Consider the following 26,044-nt stretch of genomic DNA (forward strand, 5'->3'; position numbering starts at 1 on the left):
ATGAAAGTTGAGATTGGCATCTAACCTATACATCAGACTAGAAAAAGAGTGATTGTCTCACCGCTTTAACAGACAACACTTAAACATTAAAGACAACAAAGAAAACTGAAATAATTTACCTGGTTTTCGATTCGAAGCTTCTGCATGCCTTCCCAGTCATCAGAGACATCTGAGCCGTGTTCCACCAAATGTTGTGGCATTACCCTTGCCTTTAGTTTCTCTTCATAGACTTTCTCCAACTCCGCTCTTGCCTTCCTCAGTTCTTCCACAAATTCTCTCTCCTTTTCAAACTTGAACGCCTCAACTTTCATGGTATAATCTTGTTGAGTTTCCTTCTGAAACTGTCCTGTTGCTGCCCTGAAGTCGTATTCCATCTCAATCCTCATGCGCTCCATTTCCACAGCATGCTGGTCTCTGATAAATTCCTCCTTGGTTTGGAGTTCTTGCTCAAACTTCTCTGCCAAGGATTTCAACTTTTCCTCATATTCTTCTTCAGTGTAGGTTATTCCACTTGATACTTTCTGGGAACTTGATTCCTGAAGCATAGCTTTGTACTGTGCTTGAATCTCGGCATCTTCCTCTTGCATGCTTTCACTCAAAGACATTTTATCCACTTCAACGGATGCCTGCTTTTGTTCCGTTCTCAACACCCGCATATCGGACTGGCTGAAAGCAGGGTCTGCTGCCTTGAAAGTGTCTAACATTTCTTCATTCTCATCCGTGTCTTCTTCTTCCTCAGTAGCAATATCTTCCACCTCAGTGGATGCCTGGGAGCTGGCATCATCGGGGATCATGCCTAATTTCACCGCTGTTCCAGCTAGACTCTGGTACATATCTTGCAACTTTTGGTTCTCTCTTTCCAGGCTTTTTAATTTCTGAGTAGTCATTTCCAGTTCATCACTTACAGAATTTTCTCTGACAGTCTTTTCTTCGATTTCAGCCCTCAATACTTCGACATCGCTCTGATACTCTGCCAGCAGCTTTTGAAACTGATCCTCAGCTACACTGTTTTGCTCTTTGAGACTGTCTCTCTCTGCTGTAAGTTTCCTAAACTCTGAATCGTACCACTGAGTGGTCCCAACAAACTGGCTCTCAGGTTCGTCTGTTTGGATTTCCTGATCCGATGTATTCACTATTTGTTTGCATGCATTTTGATCTGTTCCATCACCAGATCTTCCTGCCCCTCCCAAAAGTTTTACCTTCAACTGCTGAATGGTTTCTTGAGCTAAAGCATTTGTTGTCATTGTAGTCTCCAGCTGAGATTGAATTGCAGCGTTTTCTTGATGACTTAGCTCTAGATTTCTTTCTAGTTGGTCTCGCTCCTTTTCCACTTTGCTCATCTGAAGCTGCAAATTCTCAAGATCTTTCACAAGTTTCTTGTTCTCCTCTGCAAAAACTGTTTTCTTTTCAAACACATCTTGATACTTAACTTGCAAATCAGCGCTGTGTTGTTCAAGATTCTTAAGGTCTTCAGTCATCTGAGTTTTATCATCTCTCAAAGCTTCTGCTGTTGAATTAAGAAGATCAATCTGTGATTCAAAGGTAACAATCTGATCCTCAAAAAACTTCCCTGCATTTACAGCTTTGGACAGCTGCTGATTAAGGTCTTCTACTTCAGCCTTCAGTTTTATGTTGTCATTTTCCATTGCTTTCAATTTTTTGTCATAGTCTGCTTTGAAGGACAAGAGTTCTTCCTCACGATCACTTGCTTTGCGGCTCAGCACACTGTTCTCTTGCCTTACTGCAGTAAGCTGACTTTCATACTCAACCAGAGCATGGGACTGTTTCTCACACTCCTGTTGAATGCTTTCTAACACACCAGATTGTTGGGAGCCACAAAATTCCAGTTCATTCTTAAGGCTTTGAGAAGTGGAACTCAGTCGCTCGTTTTCATTTCTCAGGAACATCAACTCCTCCAAGGTCTCCTCTTTCTCTTCCTCTAATCCCTTATATGCATCAAGTTGTTCCTGAAGCTTGGCCATGTCAGCCATGTGTATATTTTCAACATTAGCCAGGCTGTGGGTCACCTTCTCCTGTTCTGACTGAAGCTGGGCTAACTGATGTCTGTGCTGCTCCACTTCAGTTTTCAGTGCCTTCGACTGAGTTCTCTCTTGTTCTAAGGACATGTGCAGCTCACTGTTCTGCTTTTCCATGGCAATCAGGTTTTTGTTGGCTTCGTCTTTCCTGGTTTTGAGTTCATCTACCTGAACATTCATATTTTTCAGTTCATTGGATAAGGAAACATTTTTTTCTTTCTCAGCTTGGAGCTGAGATGAATAATTGTCTTTTTCCTGCATCAAGCTTGAAATATCATCTTTTGCCTTTAAAAGCTCTTGTTCCTTTTCCATAACGCTGCTTTGCAAGCTCTCATTCTCTGACTGAAGTCTGTCTTTGGCAATAACGAGATCCTCAATTTTTTCACCAGTCTGACGTTCTGCATTACTGACTAACTCTCTGGACTCCTCCAGCTCCTGTTGTAGGCCGTTTATTTTGGACTGTAATTCCTGAACCTGAGTGTGATGTTCTTCTCTCTGCTGAATGAGATCATCTCTGACTCGCTGCAAGCTTTCCTGTGCTTCTGAACATGCTGTTTTAACCTCCATAAGTTCCATCTGCAGACTCTGGCTTTCCTCCTCAGCTAATACTTTCTCTTCAGTCAATATCTTCAACTGTACCTGAGCTGATTCCAACTGTTGAGTTACATCACTAATCGTCTCTCGTAAATGTTCACATTCATTTTCAGCCTGAGTAGCCTTCAATGTCACATCTTCTACTCTTTGTCCCAGTCTTTCACATTCAAAAGTTTTCTCTTTCTCCAAGCTACATAACTGTTCTGATAGAGCAATTATTTCCTTTTCCTTTTGCCTGAGGTTATCTGTAATTGACTGCACCTTTATTTCAGTAAGGCCAAAATCATTGATCAACTTTTCCTTCTCTGCTTGTAATGTTGAAACTATCTTGCCCAGTTCAATATGACTAAGCTCTGAATTTTCTAAAGTGTCATTTAAAATCTTGTTTGACTTCTCCATTTGCTCCAATTTAAGTTCAACATCGGACAACTCAATAAAAAGCATCTGCTTCTCATGCTGCAATGTTTTGGCATTTTCAGTGAATGACGCGAGCTTGCTTTGACAAATGGTTAACTCAGAGAGTTTTTCTTCTAAGGTCAGTTTGGACTGAACAAGGTTCTGCTTTACAGTATATAACTCTTCTTCCAGATGCAATTTTGCTTTTTGTACATTATCCAGTTCATCATGAACAACTTCTGCTTGGTTGTTTTCCAGTTGTTTCTCTAGTTTACTGTGGCTTTCCTGAAGCTCACCTAGACATTCCTGAAGCCTGCTCACTTCCTTCTGGGATTCCTGCAAGGCTTCAGAAAGGGTATTATCACCTTCGTATTTGTTCACATCTGATTCTTTGGCTTGGAGAGTCTCTTTCAGCAGAATATTCTCATTTCTGACCTCAGACAACTGATACTGCAGAGTGTTAATATTATCTTCTGATTCCTCTGCATCATCCTCTAAGCTCTCCTTACACTTTGTCAGCCTTTCTTTCTCTTTGTTCACATCTGTCATCAGGGATTGCATTGTCTCAGACTCGTACCTCAAATCTCTCAATTCATTCTGGGCTTCCATAAGCTGAGTTTGCACCCTCACTAACTCTTCTGAAACTGTGCTCTTTTCATTCAACAAGGCCATGTTTTCTGTGAGCATGTTATCAAATTTCCTTGTCATTTCTTCCAATTCTTCTCTCACATTCTTGCTACATGCAATCTCACTTTTCAATTTCTGAACCTGTGTTTCTAGTTCAGCGGTCACATGCTCCATTTCAGTCTTTTCTGCTGCCAGTTTCGTAACTTCTTCCGTTTTGGCAGCAATGAATGAAGCAAAGATTTCGTAAGTGTTCCAGTCTTCGGGCAATTCAGTTTCACTGGACAAAAGTGCCCGAATTTGTGACAATTCATTCAGGGCTTCCATATGCTGAGTTTGCACCCTCACTAGCTCTTCTGAAACTGTCTCCTTTTCATTCAACAAGGCCGTGTTTTCTGTGAGCATGTTATCAAATTTCCTTGTCATTTCTTCCAATTCTTCTCTCACATTCTTGCTACATGCAATCTCACTTTTCAATTTCTGAACCTGTGTTTCTAGTTCAGCAGACACACGCTCCATTTCAGTCTTTTCTGCTGCCTGTTTTGTAACTTCTTCCGTTTTGGCAGCAATGAATGAAGCAAAGATTTCGTAAGTGTTCAAGTCTTTGGGAAATTCAGTTTCACTGGACACAAGTGCCTGAATTTGTGAAAATTCATTCAGGGCTTCCATATGCTGAGTTTGCACCCTCACTAGCTCTTCTGAAACTGTGCTCTTTTCATTCAACAAGGCCGTGTTTTCTGTGAGTATGTTATCAAATTTCCTTGTCATTTCTTCCAATTCTTCTCTCACATTCTTGCTACATGCAATCTCACTTTTCAATTTCTGAACCTGTGTTTCTAGTTCAGCAGTCACACGCTCCATTTCAGTCTTTTCTGCTGCCAGTTTCGTAACTTCTTCCGTTTTGGCAGCAGTGAATAAAGCAAAGATTTCGTAAGTGTTCAAGTCTTTGGGAAATTCAGTTTCACTGGACACAAGTGCCTGAATTTGTGACAATTCATTCAGGGCTTCCATATGCTGAGTTTGCACCCTCACTAACTCTTCTGAAACTGTGCTCTTTTCATTCAACAAGGCCGTGTTTTCTGTGAGCATGTTATCAAATTTCCTTGTCATTTCTTCCAATTCTTCTCTCACATTCTTGCTACTTGCAATCTCACTTTTCAATTTCTGAACCTGTGTTTCTAGTTCAGCGGTCACATGCTCCATTTCAGTCTTTTCTGCTGCCAGTTTCGTAACTTCTTCCGTTTTGGCAGCAATGAATGAAGCAAAGATTTCGTAAGTGTTCAAGTCTTTGGGAAATTCAGTTTCACTGGACACAAGTGCCTGAATTTGTGACAATTCATTCAGGGCTTCCATATGCTGAGTTTGCACCCTCACTAGCTCTTCTGAAACTGTCTCCTTTTTATTCAACAATTCAGTGTTTTCTGTGAGTATGTTATCAAATTTCCTTGTCATTTCTTCCAATTCTTCTCTCACATTCTTGCTACATGCAATCTCACTTTTCAATTTCTGAACCTGTGTTTCTAGTTCAGCGGTCACACACTCCATTTCAGTCTTTTCTGCTGCTAGTTTCGTAACTTCTTCTGTTTTGGCCCCAATGAATGAAGCAAAGATTTCGTAAGTGTTCCAGTCTTCGGGCAATTCAGTTTCACTGGACAAAAGTGCCCGAATTTGTGACAATTGAGCTATGACTGCCTCCCTCTCCTGTTCCTCTTCCTGTAACTTCTTTGACAAAATCTCAGTTTGACCATCACCAACAATCTCCATCTTCAGCTTATCAGACAGTATAGTTGTGTCTTCCAGCTCTTTGGTTTTGGCATTCAAAGATAAATTTAATGTATGGACTTCCATTGTCAAGATTTCAACCTGCTCCTGCAGTTTTTTTCGTTCAACTTCTTTTTCTTCCTCTGCCAATTTCAGGAGTTCAATGTTATTCGTTAAGTCTTCAAAATCTTGCAATAACTGGTCTTTTTCGGTTTTCAGCCTATCGTTTAAAGCTTCCAGTTCACTCAGTCGTAATTCAATGTCAGAAATAACCGCTGATTTCAACGTGCTGTCTTCTTTGTTAGGCACGTTGGTGGTATTGAATACCTCTGCAGTAGCACATTGTGGAGGTGAGGAGGACGTGACAATATTATCCGATTCATTGTTGTCTGATTGAGTGGCTGAATTTTGCAAAGACAAACTGGTATCAGCTGGACTGTTTTCACTGTCTTCATGCATTTTAACAAGACTAACACCGTCACTTTCAATCACAGATACTTCAATGCTTTCGTTAGACACACTTTTTGGTTCTGAGAGATCAACAGCAGCCACCAGGCTGGAGGCTTTCAAAAATTCATGGTGAATGGATGGAATCTCCTCTTTACAGAATTCCAGATCTCCATGAAATGAATCTAGTTTCTGCCGTAAGCGGCCATTTTCTAATTTCAACATATCAAGATCTTGCATAGTAGATTTCAAGCACATATCTGATTGCTCATATTTTTGCGTCAACTCTGCTACAAGGTGTTCATAATCAGTTACCTTACTCTGTGTTTCTGCCAAATGAGAATTATTCTGGCGCAGTAAATCAGCCACAGTCTCTGCCTCCTTACGGTACCTTTCTCTATCCTGAATTAGCATATCCAAGTCTGAAGTCAAGCTCTGTAACTCATCCCTACCCTCCTGTAAGGACCTGAGTTCAACTTGGTACCCCTCTATGGCACACTGGAGTCGTTTGTTCTCAGCCTTAAGCTCGGACAACATAGATCTAAGCTGAACTTTCTCAATTTCCACACGGTCAAGATGTTGCCGTGTTATCGCCACCTCAGATCTATGTGCAACATCTCTCTGCAACTCCAAAATCTTTTGATCCTTTTGATTGAGTTTGTCTTGCAGTAGTAACATTTGGTTTTTGGCATCAAGCAAGGCTTGGGCAGAGAACTGGTGTTGAGACATCTGAAGATGAAGAGTCTGGCCAGCCTACAAAGACAAAGAAAAAAAAATGCATTGTTTAATCTTCCTCCTAAGGACTGGTTAAGAACTGAAAGCTGAATGAAGGATGAAAACATTTAAAATTTTGCATATTATGCTTAGATTCTAAATTTTTTAATTAAAGTCAGAAATGAAATAAAATAAGTAAGATAACGAAATTCATCAAAAAAGTCTGATTTGCTGGATTAATTTATTTGATTGGTGTTGCTAAACACACCACATGAGTATTAACACATAAGACAGCAGTTAGGCTTATGGGTGAAGGGAACTCAAGTGCCCACTATAAAAAAAATGCCCTTCTAAAGTGCAACTGTGTCAATCAAACAAAACAGTTAACATGCCAGTGTTAATCAGATGTAAGCCATCTCTGCATGTAATGCGATGTCTAGAGTAGCCGCCCTTTGTGAGGTACATTTGTGCGGGTCAAATATTGAGTACTGATGTAATGTGCTTGGTATGCAATGTAGCAACGGTACATTTGCATCTACACACAAGCTATTCATCACATGCCGCAGGGCCCAATTACACAAATTTTTGCAAACCCACCTCTACTGCATGCCAAAATTCTTTTTATCTTTTTATGTAACTGCCATTCTAGATGTACGTCAAGCTGTGATGCCAAAATGTAAATGTACCAGTGATATCTACACTCAGAAAACGATGCAGTATTCAACATGTGAAGGTCAGGTGACTAACATTAGTGGTCATTAATACAATATATTTATAATCAGCACGTACTGTAACACAAAAATGCCTACTTATTATTCCATGAACGTTTATGGCTTTACGCCACTTCCGCTGCCATATTGCAGCCGTATCATAGCAAATTTACTAATTCAGGTTCATAAGAGTTCTTCAGGTTCTTACTGATTCAGATCAAATTAAGCACGCCATGCAACAACAGAAACAGTATTTGTGCTCAACTGCATATACCGACTGTTTACAAGGCCTACATTAAAGGAGAAGAAAATTTAAATATTAACCAAATACCACTGAAAACAGTATGCATTTCCTCGCAGGTGCATGCCATAAAAAAAATTCTAATATGTACCTCAAGGTGATAAATTACAAATAAAGTCAGCGCCAACATCTGCTGCAGACCACTTCATTTTGCCTAAGAACTACTCCTGAAGTCTTCTGTGTTAGGAGGAGAACTGCTATCGGAAACCGATGTAGTGCAGTTTGTACATTTCCAGTAGAACTCTTCTTCCCAGAAGTTAACAGTATAGTTCGTTTTCTGCTTGACGATCGGGAAACTAGAATGTTGGACGACTCTCAGTGGCTGACAGGCAACACACCCCCAGCATAAATTACAGGGTGTTAAAGATGGAGGATGCAATGGACTCAGCAATTTATGCCAGCTTTGCCGTATTCAGGCTTTATGTGTATGGCGAGGAAAAATCGCAAAATTATACAGTAGGCACTACCAGATAGTAAAAAATGTGCTCTTTTCAGCCTATAGTGTCATGTTTTTAAGTTTTCTTCTCCTTTAAACAATGACATATTTATAACCTCAGATGTACTTTTAAACTTCAGTCTTCCTAGAAACTGAAATGGTCATCGAAGGCTTTTCCCTTGTTTAGTCAGCCAAAGTATGTTTGTCAATGCAGCCCACCACCAGCCCCTTGACTCGGCTGGGTCTGGTTCAGCTATGCTCTCATGTCAAGATGTTCTACAGATACACTGTACCTTTTTTGTAAAGGGCGGTGGTTTATTCAAGGCACTTTTGGTTTCTTAACTAATCTTCCCTACTGAAATACTGCGTGGAATTTTAATGGGGAAATAAATGAACTAATGAAGTAAAACAATAAATAATTGAAAACAATAAAAATTTAACCATTAGCCTAGAGGTACACTTGTCAATGATCCCTTTCTAATCACTATAGGGAAACATCACTTTATATTTTATAACTACACGAAGCTGATCAACTTGTAACCCTGTCAGTGCTGCATAGTATACGCGCCTGAACCAAGTAATCTAAATATGATGGTATGTCCTTCACATACAGTTATCCCCAAATAAGGTTCAGTATGCCTCTGAGTGTGCTTTCAAAATGCTGTCGACTTCAACATGTTTAAAGAGACTCTAAAGCTGTATTGCGGGAGGAAACATCACATGAACTGAACATCCAACAATCATGCGAAACAAAGCAGAGCAATAACAACAGGCTGGCCAGTTAGTAAGCACGTCAATGATGAAGGGGAGGTAACTTCTATGTTACTTTCCTATGTGAAAAGGCTAAAGCTGCCAAACATTGGAACAGAACCAAAATCTCAAAATTAGAATTAATCACCTTCTCTATGGCCCGTATATCATATCCTCTGCTTCGTACAAGGTTGTCGGTGTAGGGAATTGATCCAATGGATATCAAAATACATAACAACTCTTCAATGGTAAAAAAAACCGATAAGACTTAAGAGAAAAGATCACCCTTTAATCTGGGCAACTCGGCTCGCGCATCCCTTAAAGGCCTATGTCGGATCAAGGAAATGTTCGATAAGACATACAAGGTACAGGCAACTCAACAATGCAACCTGTTTATATGCACAAGTCTTTTTGATGATCAATCATGAGCAAACTCAACATCGAACACAAAAATCCCTTTTTTTTTTTTGGAAAAAAAAATCCAGACACATAATAATGTTTCGAAAGTGGCAAAACTATGGTAATGATAGCAACATTTTATTTAGTATGCCTTGTGATGTATGAAACAGCATTATATACAGAAAGCACCAAACTGATGCATTTGAAAAGATAATGGGCATGTAGAGGATGGAATCAGTTCATCATATGTAAATGTATAAAGCGTGTTTTCACATCCCATTAAACTTTACATACCGTTATTCTTCAACTTTTTCATCCTTCTCTCCAACCGATATTTTGAAACATTCTGAGAGCACTATGGGGCATGCAAAAATAATTCGCACAGTTTTTATAATGCTGGCCTCTTTAGTGACACAAATCAGTCTGTGATTTTCACACCAATTGTTTGTATAAAAGTGCTTTAGAGGTGGAAAAGTTTGAAAATTTACAACATGTGTATGAATGGTTACTTTTCTGGTCACATTCTAAAAAAATTGGAATGTGTCCTTTTCGTCACAAAGCAACAGAAAGAAAGCGGCACAAACAGAGTCCACTGATTATCAATGGGACCCAGCACTCCGTAAAATGTCCCACAGTACGTGTTCTTTACATATCTTCTTCCGATACACACACCTGAACACAAACCACAACATGAATGATAGTACCTACACTGTACTGCCACAACACTGATCTCCATCCCAGCCAAATGTCAGGCAAAACAACGCAAGCCTAAATTACCGCAAAACATGCCACAAATACATGTTACCAAGGCAACTCGCTACAAACTGGTACATCTACAGTGCTTCACCTAAAATCGGGTATGTAAAAATGAGACAATACTTGAGCTAAAGCAACACTGAAAGGGGGATGAATCAACCAGAACCAAGCAAAATTTATCACCTGAAAAATGCTGGGTGACATACAATCCTCATCCCAACACTGCACATATCAATTAAAAGGTGCCATAGATCAGAAGAAAACATCAGTAAGCCCTGATGAAATCAAATTTTCACTTGTTTTCCCTAATAAAGCTCAAACATTAACCTCTCAACAAATACCTCTGTCCCCAATGTCTGATCTACAGTTCTAAAAGCTGATTTGGGTCAATCTTCGCTGCGCTGGCACACTAAGCCCCCCTACTTGTGTATGCATGTGTGATCAAAACGAACTGAACAGTTTAGTTTCAACATACAGCTTTCGTGTATATATTTATGTGTATATGATCGTTGCTTTGTTTATTTGATTGTTGTTTCATGCCATACTCACTAATTTTTCACTTATATAACGACGGTCAGTTTAAGGGTGGAGGAGAGCAGAGTGTCGAGGTTAAACCACCAAACTTGGGCAAGTCAGTGGCCCACTTTCCAACATGTGACCTTAATCGTCTCTGAATCGATTATTCTACTTCATGAACATTCAAGTCTTACACACTGCTGTTTAAAAAAGCCAAAATAAAAATTCTACACCTGCTGTGCATGTGAAGTTCAATCAGTATGCATACATGTGTGTTATGCTTGGGTTGTTATATCGTACTTTAAACATCATACTACAAATTTTAAGTCACTACACGGCGAAGCTCCGTGAGACTTCATGCTGTCATGGCAACAGTGAGAATCATTAACACAATTCTTGACTCACCTGTTGAAGCTGGACTTGTAGGAGTTGAACTTGCTGAAGGAGTTGGTGAGTCTCAGAGGAGTAGGAGTCCCCATTGACAGGAGCAGACAACTCCTTGCACACCTCTGGAGAAATGAATTCTGTGGTGCCGTCAATACGTGGCCTCTCACTGGACATCTACAGACGAAGACAAATGAGTTAGATGCCTGATAAACAACATACATATACAGAACACATAATCCAGTCATTTTGCCTGTAAATCTAGAAAATTCCATTGCATCTTGCACAGCAGACTTGTTCCATTTAAACAGGAATTGGAATTGTACGTTCCTGTATATATACACGCAAGCCTGAAAAGTAAGCAATAGGACAAGAATAATGTCCAGGGGTTCGTAGAAGTCATCTGGACAAGCCGTAATTCGGTCCGTCCACTGAATAAAAAACTTATTAACTAGTCATATTTATTAACCTTGAGGTGTTTTTTTAAAAGAAATATTCAAAATTTTACATAAACTCAATTTAAAACATATCAAAGTTCTACGAAGCAACATGCTCATGTTACGAGTTATCTCCCTTTCACAGAAATCTTCATGATCCTCTGTGTTGATTAGATGTAAAAAAGCAATTTATGGAAGTGACAGGGTGTAGGAAATCAAACATGAGACATGGTACATTTCTTTGGTCTCTGCCAAATCGGTCCTCACAAATGATTTGACCTACTCCAGCTTCCGATCGTTCTGTATTTTACATTAGCGTAGTACTAGTGACTGCATGTGAGCGCACATGATCTGACCTCCCCCTGGCGTCAAGTGACACTAATATCTTCAGATCCTTTCAAGGCAAGCATGCAGTTTTCTTTTCAGTAGTCTGAAGTTCGATACATGGCTTAAAGCAGCAAAATTAAAACCTTCTTTACCAGATATTAACATGTACCAGCGAGATTAATTCGCTATAAAAGTGTATTTTTTGTGTAAAGACATGACTGGAAGCGAGCCATTCAGGCCCTTTGGATCCAGCCATATTCGTCGTGGAAAAAGTGACAATTCACTGATAGGCCTTCATAAAGTAGCAGTGTATTTTATCTCTCTAAATATGTAGCCTTTCTATTTAAAGAACATTATAGATAATAACCCATGGGATAAATCACTCTTTGTCGGTCTCTTAATTTACAGTTACAATCAAAATGGCTGATTTTCACCGTAAATTTCATGTGACCCTGTCCATACATGAAACTTTAATCTGACTTCGTTTTAAACTGCTGCTTTTGACTGAAATCTCTGCTTATTCTGACAAGTAAGGATAATATTTCAAGACAATTTAGATAATGCAGAGAACATTCAACTGGATGCACTATTCAGACTAGTTACTTGTTCAGATGTACATGTAAGGTGTTGCATTATTTTTGATCTTTTTAATTTTTTGCTTTAGATCATTTTTGAGATGTCCTTTTACACACTGAGATTGACAATCACATATTCCATAGGCCACTAAAGCATGACCACTATGTCTTGATTCATAACTACTGAATTTTTAAAAATGATGTCAAGACCAATTGCTCATGTTGTGAGTTTCAGTAAATCTAGACTGATGGTTTAGGTTGTAAGCTTTCAGGGCAGGCCGTCACTCTTCACTGGACTAGTATCCTGAAATACATGTAGCAATGAGGGCAATGTGCTGACCATCAGGCTGGAGAATCAACTACGAGGCCAGCTTGAGCTCATATATATAGGCATTGATAATTACTCTAATCAATGAAGTAGAGTAACGTACGAAAATATTCAATTTCAGTATCTCAAACTGTCGGTCAAAACAAACAAAAACTCAATTTCAGTAGAAAGAAAAACTCAATTTCAGTGGAAAGAAAAACTCAATTTCAACCAGAAAGTGGTGGTCGGTACGTAAAAAGGTGACTTCTTATGAACCCCTGGGAAAAAAAAAAACAAAAAAAAACAGTATCTATATTAATAATGTGAGGAGCTGAAAAAAACTGCCCATAATGTAATATAAAAACTGAAAAGAATCCACTTACAGTGGTCCAAATGTTTAGTCATTCACTTGTTTCTTAAGAAGGGAAGGAAGGGGGACAAAGTGAAACTGATTACACACAAACATACATACTGACCTGTTGTTGTGCGTGATGACTGGCCACTTCTGCTTTCAGCCTATCGTTTTCTGTGACCACACTGTCCAGGGCCACCTGTTTGCCCATGAGGGACTCTTCCAGTTCTGCGATCCTCTCCACAGCAAACCTCAGCTCATGACGAGCAGCCTCAAACTCCAGCCCAGGGGACTGCTCCTGTAACACAATGGCAGTGAAAGAAATATGTTTAAATTGATTGATTGATTGATTGATTGGTAATTTAACGACAAGTTCACTTATGTGATGGTGACCCAGTTAACGCAGGGAGGAAAACATTTTATATTTATTCATTTATTTGATTGGTGTTTACGCCATATTCAAGAACATTTCACTTATATAAATATATAACGGCAGCCAACATTATGGAAGGAGGAAGCTGGGCAGAGCCCAGGGGAAACCCACAACCATTCATAGGTTGTTGGCTGACCTTCTCACTTACGGCCAGTATGAGCTGGACTTGAACTCACAGCGATCGCATTGGTGAACATTTTATATGAAAATCAGCTGAAATGTCTTCTAGCTAACCCTCATTAGTAAAATGATTAGTTTTGGCGTTTCTGGTTCACGTTGCATTGTAGATACCTAGTTGTGAGGTTTTTGGTCCACGCTGCATTGTAGATACTTTGAAATTCAAATCAGCTGTCGAGCCCTGTTTATGGGTGGAGGAAATTGGAGTACACCAATGACCTTCCCCTGGTACCTGACAAACATCTCAACTTAAATGTGGCGGTAGCAGAGAGATCTGCAAGATGTTGGTGTCAAAGCGCTGATGTTAAACAGGGATTTAACATTGCTTCCAACAATATTTCAGTCATATCACGACAGACTCAATGTTACTTCTCCTAATCACTGAACATGAACTTTTGACTTGACTTGCTTACATTTACTTTCATACACCCGAGTACATGTACAAACATCTGGGCGCTCTCATCACTTCGCGCGGACTTCCTCTTTCCGCGTAATCCCGCACAGCTACATATATTTTGTAACTGTTCAGTGTGTGAGATGGGTAAACAAACAGGAAGTGAAAGACTGTTACAGTTATCACTCAATGCCAGCATATTTATACATACATATACATTTATATATGTACGAGTGTGACTGGAACTGAACCTTGGATCTACTGTTTCTGGCAGATTTATTTATTTATTTATTTGATTGGTTTTACGCCGTACTCAAGAATATTTCACTTATACGACGGCGGCCAGCATTATGGTGGGTGGAAACCAGGCACAGCCTGGGGGAAACCCACGACCATCCGCAGGTTGCTGCAAGACCTTCCCACTTACGGCTGGAGAGGAAGCCAGCATGAGCTGGACTTGAACTCACAGCGACCGCATTGGTGAGAGGCCCTTGGGTCATTACGCTGCGCTAGCGCGCTAACCGACTGAGCCACGGAGGCCCCGTTTCTGGCAGATTCCCCTTACCCTATGGCACTGCAGTCGATGACACAGCGGTGACTGATTCATTGCCTGATTGTTGTTCAACGTCATACTCAAAAATTTTTCACTTATATGACACATTGGTCAGATTTATAGCCAAACAGGAGTGCCCTAACATAAACCACCAACCTTTGGTGTTTTACTGACGAACTTGTGATGTAGAGATACTTAGTGGACGATAACTGGTCTTCCACAAATGTAAAACTTCTTTAAATGGCTTCACAAACACCATCAACATACTGCTAACATGTATTGTCACCTCACAAATCCCCACTGAGGTTTGAGGAATTTGGCCAAGGGCGGGCTCTCAGTGTCGCTGAGACATCATATTGTAACAAAATTAACATAAAAAAAAATAGGGAAAATAGCACCAGTAAGAATCATGGGGAATCTACAAATGTGCCTCTAACCATTAGAACACAGCCTGCTACTGGTGAAATTAGGATGGACAACATACCTCAGCTGACAATTCATCTCCGCTGGTCAGTGATTGTTGATCACTCTGAAAGAGATACAGAATGCATGGATTATTCTCACCTGTAAAAATTACCCTCCAGTCCACGCAACGCAATATAAATCGTACTTTTTGTCACCACGATATGGCAGCAAATTTGTCAAAGAACCATTAAGCCATAATCATTCATTCCAAATTTGCTGAATTTCCACTTACATGAACTGTTGCCTGTTGAGCATCGGAGATTAGTATTGCTGAATTTAAAGAAAAGGGCCTCAATCAGGCAGAATCATGATCCACACACAGCTTTATTTGTGGGTCACTGTTTTTAACGGGGTTACCTGGTTAATGGTCACCTTCAAAATTATTTTAGTCCATTTCACGTGAGTGTCTTCTTGCAAAGTTTGTGGCATTTATAATGCAGCCTCACTGAAAGTCAATGTCAAAGACATCAGACATGACACTGTACTCGGTGAATCCTGCAGTATGAAGACACCTAACTTCTTGCTGAAAAGTGAGTACATTCCAGGAAAGCACCAGGACTGACAAATGTAATGTGTTAGGTATATGTATGACCAGACTTAGAATTGAACCCCTGCTTTCACACTTATGACACACACTCTATATTACATGGTCTTGGGAGTGCATTCAGCTTTAAAGAGCTACTTTAGGGCAAGGTTAAATGATAAGAACTGAGACAGTCGGAATAACTTTCATAATCACAGAAAAAAATGTATTGTAATAAAGTCGAGGTTGTTAAGTCTGGAGTAAATTGCCAAAAAATATAAAAGTTTTCTGCTGTTTCCAATATTCCCTGACATGACGTCATGCAAGAACGCTTGACGTCATCCATTGCCAACGTACAGCAACAAATGACACGCATGACGTCATTCTAGCATAACAGACGTTATATCAGCCTGATTCATCGCCACATAACGAATATTATCACGTCACACCAGGAAAATTTTATGAAAACTGCCGAAGATTTTGTTTTTCGGGACTCTTCACTTTATAGGGGTTAAGTAGCGTTATTCAACGTAAATTTTTTGAACCGTGGTGCTAACCGTATTCCATAGGGTATTCTTCACACCAGTTTAATATTTCCACCTGGCATCTCTTAGGACTACAGTAGCACGTTGACTGAATGTAACTACATGTATTTGTATGTCTCTAACGCTGCTCACTAGTCTTTGTGGTACAGGGGACCATTCTGCACAGACATTTCTGAGTATAGTCAAAATTTTAAACTTCTTCACAAAGTTTATTTAGAACAGGAAGTTGAAATTTGGATATGCTTACTGTCTTATAATAGCATGTATGAGTTGGACAAACTTTTAATTTCTAAATACGAAAAATAAGTTTTAAGACTGTATTTTAAATTTTGACTTTGGAGTCAGAAAGGGTTTCGTGGAAACTGCCCCTGGTACAAATGTATAGGGTGCCAAGGTCACAGTACAAACCAGATTTTCTGGGTGTTCCAGCATTATACGGATATTCCCACATTATTCTGTATCTATTCCACATGATGCATAATGACATGTCTATGAAAATAACTGTATACAATTACAAAATCTTCAATTGACAGAATTTTTTTGGAACTGGACACGCAGCCATAATCATAAAGTTTCCCCACCAAATCCACTGAACTACTTACATTGCAGGAGGTGACAGACATGCTCTCGCTGGAGGACAGCTCTGCCGTGTCAACAGACGACACGCTGTTTCGGGAATTACACTCCTCTCCATCATCCACCACTGGCACTGGTATGTCACGCTTCTTCTTTTGCTTGGCTCGCTTTCTCTGGAAGGCTGCAAGCTGAAGCGACAAGAAAAGGAAAATCAGAGAATCAGAATATTGCACATGTATGATAAATAAACTGTGCATTACTGGAAATACATACCCTGATTCCTTAACCGATTTGCATATAGGAAAGAGCAAATTTCAGCGCAATTTATGCACATTTTCAATTTGAGTGAGTGAGTGCTTGGGATTTAACGTCGTACTCAACAATTTTTCAGTCATATGACGACGAAGGAATCCTTAGGGTGCATGCACGTGTAATGTGCCTTGTTGTTGCAGGACGAATTTCCACCGCTCTTTTATTTAGTGCTGCTTCACTGAGACGACTGACCAAAGGCAAGTAAGCCGACCCACCCGAGCCATTATACTAATATGGCTCAACCAGTCGTTGCACTATCCCCTTCATGCTGAACGCCAAGCTGGATCTACCGGTTCCGAAGCGGACGCTCTACCAACTGTGCTATCCGGGCCGGTCATTTTCAATTTGATTTTGGAGACCAAACTACATTGTATGGGTTGGTAATTCCAGGACTTCACAACAAGTATCATTTTACCAGTTTACACCTAATAATAATCTCAGAATATGCTTGAATAAATACTTTACATGTTTATAAAAGAAAGCCTTGAAAATCCAGAAATCATATCACACATGTAAAACATCAAGACAGTACAAAGATTTATTTTCTTTTCACCTTTTTTTTCCTATTTCTTTTTTTTTTTTTTTTCGATTTTTCAGCGATTTGTGCAACCCTACTATGAAGCATATAATTGGTGTAACATACAATAATGACTTTACAGCTGGGTGAAGCAATGAGACCTTTGCCTGTCACGGTGCATGTACACTTTCTTACATGTTCAGTACATCCAGCACACATAACATCTAAACATTTGGCCTCCTTACAGACCAAGTAATCATAAAACATACTATTATATGGAGCTTTCATTCTACTATTAAAACTGGAATCGAGAGGGTTTCGAACAGCGTTCTGGAGTAGCCATGTCGCAGTAAAGCCGGTCTCAGGCAAGGTTATTTGTGTCACATCACAAGTTAACTTATCAGGGTAGACTTTGTGGCCATTAAAAACACATTTCAGGACATGGTCATGGGATATTTTGCTTAAATACATTGAAAGTCTATCACACTAATCAAAGGATAACCTATGAACGAGACTTTTGTGCTTCAACTCCAAGGGGTATCAGACAGGCAGGAGATTGCACTCTGAATTAACCTGGATTATGCCTGGAATTAGTACTTAAGTCTGTAGGTACACGACACGTATCCTGACAGAATTCATGTTTACTTAGTAACTGATAGTCGTGTACATGTATGTGTACATGTAACTGGACGGTACACCTGTAGTCGTGCATCATGTGTACATTTACACAGGGAACCCAAAGGCTTGAGGAAGCCCATATAGTTGTACAGATACTGAATCTAACTTTTTTTAAAATGAAAGACTAGGGGATGTGGGAACATGCTGGGGAGAGGGCAGGCGGGGGAGGTGGAAAGAGAGGGGGGAAGGAGAGGGGGGGGGCGGTTGATGGCGCATGACTGTACATAGGGGGTAGAAATGGAAGCTGCTGTGTCTTGGGGTCAAAAGTCATTATGGAGCTGTCCTCACACCAGCACATGGTTGCCTTCCTCTCTGATCTGACTGGCCATGATAAGATAACCAGATCTACACATGTACCGGTACATCCTGTCAGGACAGGCTGGGACTTGAAAAAAAGGGTGGAAATCTCCACATCTATGTACACATGTTATGATGCACATGTTCTGTTAGATCCCATGGTAATTTATGTGTGCAGTTGCTGCTCAAAGAGGACAGTTTGTAACAGGTGTAATCTCTCATCTTATACATACATCATGATCATATATATATAATCACAGTGGCTCAGTTGGTTAGCATGCTAGTGCTTAATATATACAAGAACGTATATTAAATATGCAATGTTCATTTTAATACGCACGGGTACGGGGCCTCCTTGGCTGAGTTTGTTAGCGCGCTAGCGCAGCATAATGACCCATGAGCCTCTCCCCAGTGAGTTCAAGTCCAGCCCATGCTGGCTTCCTCAACGGCCGTACATTGGAAGGTCTGGCAGCAACTTGGGGATGGTCGTGGGTTTCCACCGGGTTCGGCCCAGTTTCCTCCCACCATAATGCAGGCCGCCGTCATATAAGTGAAATATTCTTGAGTACCACGTAAAACACCAATCAAATAAATAAATACACATATATGAACACACTATCTACCGCACAACATCAAACATGTACATACATGTATACTGTACATGCATGTGAAATTCACATGAGAATACTATGAATCATTCCATCTGTCTTACAATTTCAACTACCTGTATACAGTGTATGTTAAACCCTCATTCTGAAAGTATGCATGAGAAAGCAATACATGTCCACTGGTGGATTAGCGGTCAGATTAGTAACAAGTACCTTTGATGTCAGAAGTCTACAGACGTAAAAAAAGATTTCGTCCAAAACGGATGAAACCAAATCAATCTGTAACTTGCCACAGTAAAGCTACATACATGTCAACTTTTTAATTCAGTGCCATGGACTGTTTTGAAATGATGTCCACGAAACTGTGAATGTCCCAAAAAACCTAGAACCGTCTTAATATGGTAAAAAATCGACCTACAGACATAGAGCTCAATCATCATAGTGAAGATGACATGCATGCACCATGTTTTTATTCTATGAGCCATTTTGAATAGAAGTTAAAAAAAACTGCTTCGTAAAAGGCTGAGAGATGAGGTGTAAACCTGCATGTACATAGCCCATGTACATCTAGCACACCTTAAGTACTGGCAGGGGACTTGTAAAATTACAAGTAGATCAAATCACATGTGATTTGCTTTCTAAATGATTTCAGGTAAGACAAATCATACCTACCCTAATTCATCAACCTTTTCAACTGCCACAGTGACCAGTATTTTGAAACATTCTGAGGGAACTAAAGGGTATAGAGAAATAATGAGCACATTTTTATAAAGCGTGCATCTTTACTGACAGAAGCGAATCACTTTTAGTGTCATGTTCCTCGCAAATGCATGCATAAATTCCATGGAGAAAAGTTTTAACCTTTTACAGGTTAAAAAGGTTGAAGATTTACAGTAGTCAGTCATTTAACATTTTAATGGTGAGAGTTGAATGTGTCTACAACCCAGGTCCATGTGTGTACCTGCTGAACATCTGTAAGTATATGTAGGCTCCTGTATGATCCTATCGTATATCCTGACCCACATTACATGAGATCAAGATCAGCATTTGCTATACTCAGAGGACAGCTATGATGCGGATAGACTGAAAGTAGTAATATTATACCCTCAAGAAAACTACAGATACATATCCTTGCTACAGGCAAACTATAATGAGCCAGGCTGCTTCTTGGTCTGGATTTACCATTTACTACACGCATGCATGTGCTTAATGAGATCCGTGTGTCCATGTACATGTAGGTCTGGCAAAACATGTATAGTGTCAATGTCCAAATATCTACACATGTTGTTCTGTGATACCTAGCACACACAACTTTTTTTTTGGTTTCGTGCTGGATACAGGATGTTTCATTGCCTGTGTCATAATATCAGAAAATGAACTGAAAAAATCAAAGGTTTCTCTTCCTGATTGATGCATGTGGCCTCAACAAATCTTACACAAATGACAACGAAAAAAAAAAAAAAAACCCATTGCTTTAGATTTAGTATTTATGCACGCATGGTCATCCCAAAGTCAAATCAACGCCGACAAATTCTCTAAATAATATCAAAAATATCCTAAATAATCACCCAAAATAAACTCATATAATTAATATGTCATGCGTATAAACATCTAACTTTCTACTGTGATTCTGTGACAGATCCACAAGTAGCTTTCTACACAACTGGTGCATGAACGAAAGCAGCCTTGGATATCTATGCAGTTGACACAATGAAAAGCTAACATATATATACACTGTAATTCTTCAACCTTTTCGCACTGTGAGTTCAAGTCCAGCTCATGCTGGCTTCCTCTCCGGTACGTGGGAAGGTCTGCCAGCAACCTGCTGATGGTCATGGGTTTCCCCCGGGCTGTGCCCGGTTTCCACCCACCATAATGCTGGTTGCCGTCGTATAAGTGAAATATTCTTGAGTATGGCGTAAAACACCAATCAAATAAATAAATAAAGAAATCGCACGTTTGCAAGGTGTTTATTCAAACATATCCTGAAAACATTATCATGTGCAGACTGATAAAACTACACTTATTTTGAAGCCATGAAATTGGCCAATCCAATCAATGTGGTTTTGTCTCTGTCAAATTAAAATTGTGTACACATTGAACTCAAGTTTGCTTATTCATATGAGATACGGTTGAGGAATTTAGGTATATTCAGTGTATATTCAGTCCGATGAACCTTCAAACAATGGCAGGTATACATGTATGTAAATTTTCTTAAGGCATAGTAGCAAGAGAGTGTAACATTAGCATTAGACTTTTATGCTAAGTAAAACCACAAGAACAACTTTACATAAATCAACACACAAAAAATGTTTTCTGATTTGCTTCACTCACTTCATTTATTTGACATCTGCATATATTTCATACATGTGCCATGACTTGAAAGACACATACCACAGACGTCGAAAAATTTGTACCGTTATTTTAGACGTCATCTACATAAAGTTTAGACTTCCAGATGTTTAATGACACATATCTGACTTTAAATGAACAACTGAATGTTCAGTTTTAGCCGGGGTTGACCTTCAACTATCACTCACTGTATTTAGAAAGCCTGAAGTTTTAAAGTCAGTGTTGGTAACTAGACCACAGATATATTTGGTAAACTCGAAATGTCAGACACAGAATTGTGTTCTAATTATGCGATCCACCATGTAACTTTAGTTCTGCCATACAGATTGTTGGGTATAATGAATACTTTATAAAACACTATCGGTAGAAAGGATTTATTATTATATTTTTAAGGAAGATCATATTCAGTTTAGTAGACTTATAATTGGCCTTCAATCTTTCATTTTGTTTACATGTTCGGTCCACAAGCAAATGTTGCATTGTGGGAATCTCTTCTCCGCCTCACTTGCACGTTATCTCCTAACAGTTTAGACCAGTGATGGATTTCCCCTTATAACTCTCTTAACTGACATTTTTTGGAAAATATTTCATACGGCCTAGGAGTTTTAGTTAGGAGTTAAATGCAACTCATTTTTTGTATTTAGCTGAACCAACTGAAAAATTTTGAATTTCTTCCCATAACTGAAAGCACTTAACCATGTAAGCAAATGTATCCACTAAGTTCATCAAATACTATCTGACCTAGAAACCTTCATCATGAAAATTTTTTTACACGAACGTATATTAGTGATACTTTAGAAAAGACTTAATGTCTCTGAGATTGATTAATTTTCTTTTGTAATAAAATTTTCTTTTCACTATTCCAGTAAGTATAGGTTTGTCTTTTTTGTTTGCTTGCACTATTCCTTCCCTTCATCAACATTTCTGTCATTTTCCACTGTATCTTGCTAAGTTTAAACAATTCCAATCACAGTACAAAGGTAGAGGCAGGTTTAAAAAATCAAGCATATTCACTCAATAAGAATAACCTGGGTCAGCATTTTCAAGAGTTCAGGCAGATTTAGGTGAGATAAAGGAGTTTACATCAGCAGAATAATAACGCCAGTAAGCGAAGAGACTCAATCATACAAGAAGTTTATTCAATCTACCGACTAACATAAAATCTTCCCTGTTAGCCGCACTAGTTTGCTAAAGGGTGCCACTTTGTTTCAGCCAAAGCAGTGTGGACTCCTAAAATAATGATTTGGCTCATACATGTATGTATACACTAGGAAGTTCTTGATATCCAAATGAGCTACCAACATAAGACATTAATACATTCTCCATCACTCAACATAATTTGGTGTGGATTATAGTACAGGTCATACAAACAGTGTCATTTCCATATTAAATTTACTGAATGCATAATCTTTTGAGTAATAAAAGACAAAAATTGAGCTTATCGAATATATTTAAACACATAAAATGTATTGGATTCCATTTATATCATTGTAAAACAACACTGAAGTGGATATAATACGACAATCACTTTCAAGTGACTAAAATTATGCATATTTCCATGGTTCAAAGTCATCCATTTGACGACCTAGGCTCAACTTGTGGTAATTATCGTTATTCTGAGCTTTTACAAACATGTGAATGACCAAATATTCTGACCCCCAGAATGTCCGACTCTTCCATACATACGTTTACCAAACATTTGCCCCAGTTTAAGACTCTTTTTCAACAGGTTTACTTCCCATGTTATTGAAAGTTTCGTCTGTGTCAGCTTATTTCTTAAAAGCATATGGGACTGTGGCTAGACATATCAAAAGCCTGAGTACTGCCCATTTACATATCACTGAGGATATTCACTACATTACGTCTGCCACAGAAACACAAACAAAGTAACAGGGTAAAAGGGTGTTCACATATGGCAGTCAGTCACCACTGCCTTCATAATTGATAATCTGTTCTAACTCAGACAAAATGGCTATCAATTTCATATCTCTGGAGAGATACATAAAAAGTATCTACTATAATTAAGATACTGAGCTACCTAAATCAGTGTAATTATGAAGACCGCTGTCATTTATCCACAATGACACACCAAACAAACTATAGTCACAATATTGACACTGACACGTTGGCCATGACCCTAGCATTATAACAACAACAACATTCACACTTATCAACCCCCAACGCTAGGCTTGCTGGTGTTTCCTAATAAAGGAAGATAAAGTAGCGTAAAGCGCTGCAAACGGTTTTTGCATGATACAAACCTTTGCCTTTCCGGCCTGTAGTTTTCTCAGACGCTCTTCTTCCATCTTATACAGTTAGTTTGACATTGTTTACTTTTGAGGAGATGTGTACGGCTGTCGACAAAATATGGCGGCCATGCGAGTGTGAGCCTCGTTCTGGACTCTCGTCAGGCATTACTGGGAATCCCTCTGTGGTCTGCAGACTGCGAGGAAATCCTGTAACATTTTTTGAAAATTAAATAGATGATCAGTTAAATCCTGATCCGGTTACCCTAAATATAGACCAGACACACTGGATATTCTGATGTGTGGGAGGCATTCACTTTCTATGAAAAATAGCCTGGGCAGATGAGAGTGAGGCGGGTGGGTGATGGGAATCCCGTTCAGAGGTAAAGACATGAGCTTGGATAGTCAATGATGAATGAAGTACTGTTACGAGTGCTTTCATTGTCTTAAACGATGGTCACTAATGATATTTATGTACCTGAATGACTTTCAACACTATCCAAATGATAGGTGGGGAAACATTCGCCATAAATTTTATGTGGTGAATTTGCATGAACTATAAAAAAAATCAACAAGGCTGAAAACTTTATCACTGCAATTTAGGCCTATGCGACACGTTTCGTGAATTTAGGGGCCTATAACCGGTTGCGGACCCAGTTAAATTGTGCTGGATATCTGCGTGTATGTTTCTTGGATATTTGAACACATGCACTAACCGAACAGGACAGCATCGTGGAAGAACATGCATGGCAAAGCTAGTGGTTTGCATGGGTGTCTTACGCAAGGTTGGGGTGGCGCAGTGAGATATGGCTTTATAAGATCCTGGTCACACAAGGCCTGTTTCATTATTTCACTGTTTCATTTATTGTAATTCTGATTTTAGTGTCTCTGTACACTAAGTTCTCTGTTGTACTGTACTTTCCTGAATAAGAATGTACACTATCTGTAGTTTCCTAGAAAACTACAATTTGACAATAGTGTGACGTCACAACTATCGTTTAAGCTTGATACACTTCTATCATATAACTGTTATATTAGTCCCAGATATGAGTAAACTATTCTTAAATACGGCGAAAACACCAATGGAATAAATAAATAAGGCAAAAGCTTCCAAAATGCAATTTAAAAAAGCACAATACCATTTTTTCCGGTCCCCGGGATCACGAAGCGAGATGGGAAAGCGTCCCCGTGTCTGGCCGATCTGCTCACAGTGGCAGATCGTCTGCGAAATAACCTACAGACTTCCCCGGTATGCAGTTGAAGTTCTTGTGTTACAGATGTAGCCGATGAATAGGCCAAGCTAAAACATTCGTTGGTAACCATCATCCTATCCTGTATGCCGTTAATTTTGGTATTTGAAACGAATTTTGTGTTACGAATCGCGCAGTAAAACTATGAAGGGAATTTCCGCAGGAAAACTCCTTAATATAGCAAAATCTGCCTTTCACCCTACTTTTATCTATTGATAAAACAAAAAGTATAAATCGCATCACTCCAATTTTTCACGCTGTTACATGTTCTTCAGTAATTGTACATCGTATTCAAGTAAGTTTTACTTGTTTTTCTGCATGAAAATAAATACACATCATTGCTGCACCGATTTCCTATCTAGTTGCAAGCGGTCCTTTCAGCTAAATTCATGGAAAGGAACATGCCAAGTTTAATGATTGAAGTTTTGATTAAAGTCTGAGATCGCTAGGTGAACCCGGGAATTTGCACCCTGGACCGCCCACCAGGAATTTAACCTGGGCCCTTGCTGTTTTTCTCACTTCTTTGGTCCTGTCTGGGCTGATAACTTGGTAACTGGGCTAGGTGGACGAGGGGCAATCAGTCGAAGCACCATTCAAACCGCTTTCAGGCCTTTTCTGGTGGCAAAAATTAGCTTGCATACATGTTGGAAGCAGTAATAAAATACATATTGGCCTATGAGATGCCGTTTTCTTCATTTCATTCTTTGGATTTTGAAGATCTTTTGCTTTATTTGAATCATGGTGTGCCCTTTTTTTAATGTCCTCGTTTCTCTGACTATTTACATTTGATTGGAAGACTACGTCAACTTAACTCGATTGAGTGAACAGTTTGTTAACTACAGAATAACTGTTCGTTGGAATGAAATGTTTAAGCAGCGGTATATGTCAAAATATATAGGTCTGTAGGAACCCACCGTTCCACTGATTAACGTAATACACGAATAGTGTAACTGAATTCTCCTGATGATGGCAAAATAAAGTTTCGAAATATTCAAAATGAATCTTTCGTTTTTCGGAGTTACACTAGTCGTGTTTTAGGTCTATATAGGCGAATTTCACTTTCTGATTGTTTTCTAATATCCTAATTTTCATGGGATAAACGCGTGAAATTTTACATTGTCAGCCCTTTTCTGGGGACTGATAAGAAAACAGCCGCCTTGTAAGCTAAGCTAAATGTTTAAGAAACTGAGCGGACATTGCTTACCAGTCCAGCATGATCCCATGATTAACTGCGGTATCTATAATTGTTGCAATGTAAAAATGTAGGTATTTAAATTGAACATAGGCTGATGAGCC

General features: G+C 39.2%; 3 protein-coding genes across 3 annotated transcripts in view; all 3 read right to left on the minus strand.

The window, feature by feature from the left end:
• The window catches only part of LOC135478084 (A-kinase anchor protein 9-like), a 90,969-nt gene extending 87,066 nt beyond the window's left edge, over nucleotides 1-3,903 (minus strand). Inside the window, exon 1 of the mRNA XM_064758355.1 lies at nucleotides 120-3,903. Within this exon, the coding sequence (XP_064614425.1) occupies nucleotides 120-3,827 (3,708 nt within the window). The 5' untranslated portion in view covers nucleotides 3,828-3,903. The remainder of the gene's footprint in view (nucleotides 1-119) is intronic.
• A 5-nt stretch (nucleotides 3,904-3,908) lies between these two features.
• On the minus strand, nucleotides 3,909-6,733 carry LOC135478085 (GRIP and coiled-coil domain-containing protein 2-like; the record flags this gene model as incomplete). Its single annotated transcript, XM_064758356.1, has 1 exon — nucleotides 3,909-6,733. A coding segment is annotated over exon 1 (2,679 nt), but the record flags the coding sequence as incomplete, so codon positions are not given.
• Nucleotides 6,734-9,813: 3,080 nt separating this feature from the next.
• LOC135478086 (uncharacterized) lies at nucleotides 9,814-14,457 on the minus strand. The gene is made up of 4 exons (XM_064758357.1): nucleotides 14,392-14,457; nucleotides 12,947-13,120; nucleotides 10,846-11,001; nucleotides 9,814-9,840 (listed from the first exon to the last, which is right to left on the minus strand). The coding sequence occupies exons 1-4, from the start codon at nucleotides 14,455-14,457 to the stop codon at nucleotides 9,814-9,816; spliced, it is 423 nt and encodes a 140-aa protein (XP_064614427.1).
• Between the last annotated feature and the right edge of the window lie 11,587 nt (nucleotides 14,458-26,044).

This window comes from Liolophura sinensis, chromosome 11, assembly GCF_032854445.1.
Source record: "Liolophura sinensis isolate JHLJ2023 chromosome 11, CUHK_Ljap_v2, whole genome shotgun sequence".
Lineage (NCBI taxonomy): Eukaryota > Metazoa > Mollusca > Polyplacophora > Chitonida > Chitonidae > Liolophura > Liolophura sinensis.

Bases quoted from the DNA above. Each gene is read 5' to 3' on its own strand.
- LOC135478086 (XM_064758357.1), bottom strand. From the start codon at position 14,457: ATGACGTTGAACAACAATCAGGCAATGAATCAGTCACCGCTGTGTCAT. The intron at 13,121-14,391 runs GTAAGGGGAATC...ATTGTGTTACAG, and splicing joins ATCGACTGCAGTGCCATAGG to GAGCAGTCCCCTGGGCTGGA. The intron at 9,841-10,845 runs GTGAGTCAAGAA...GTTTGTGTTCAG, and splicing joins TACAAGTCCAGCTTCAACAG to GTGTGTGTATCGGAAGAAGA.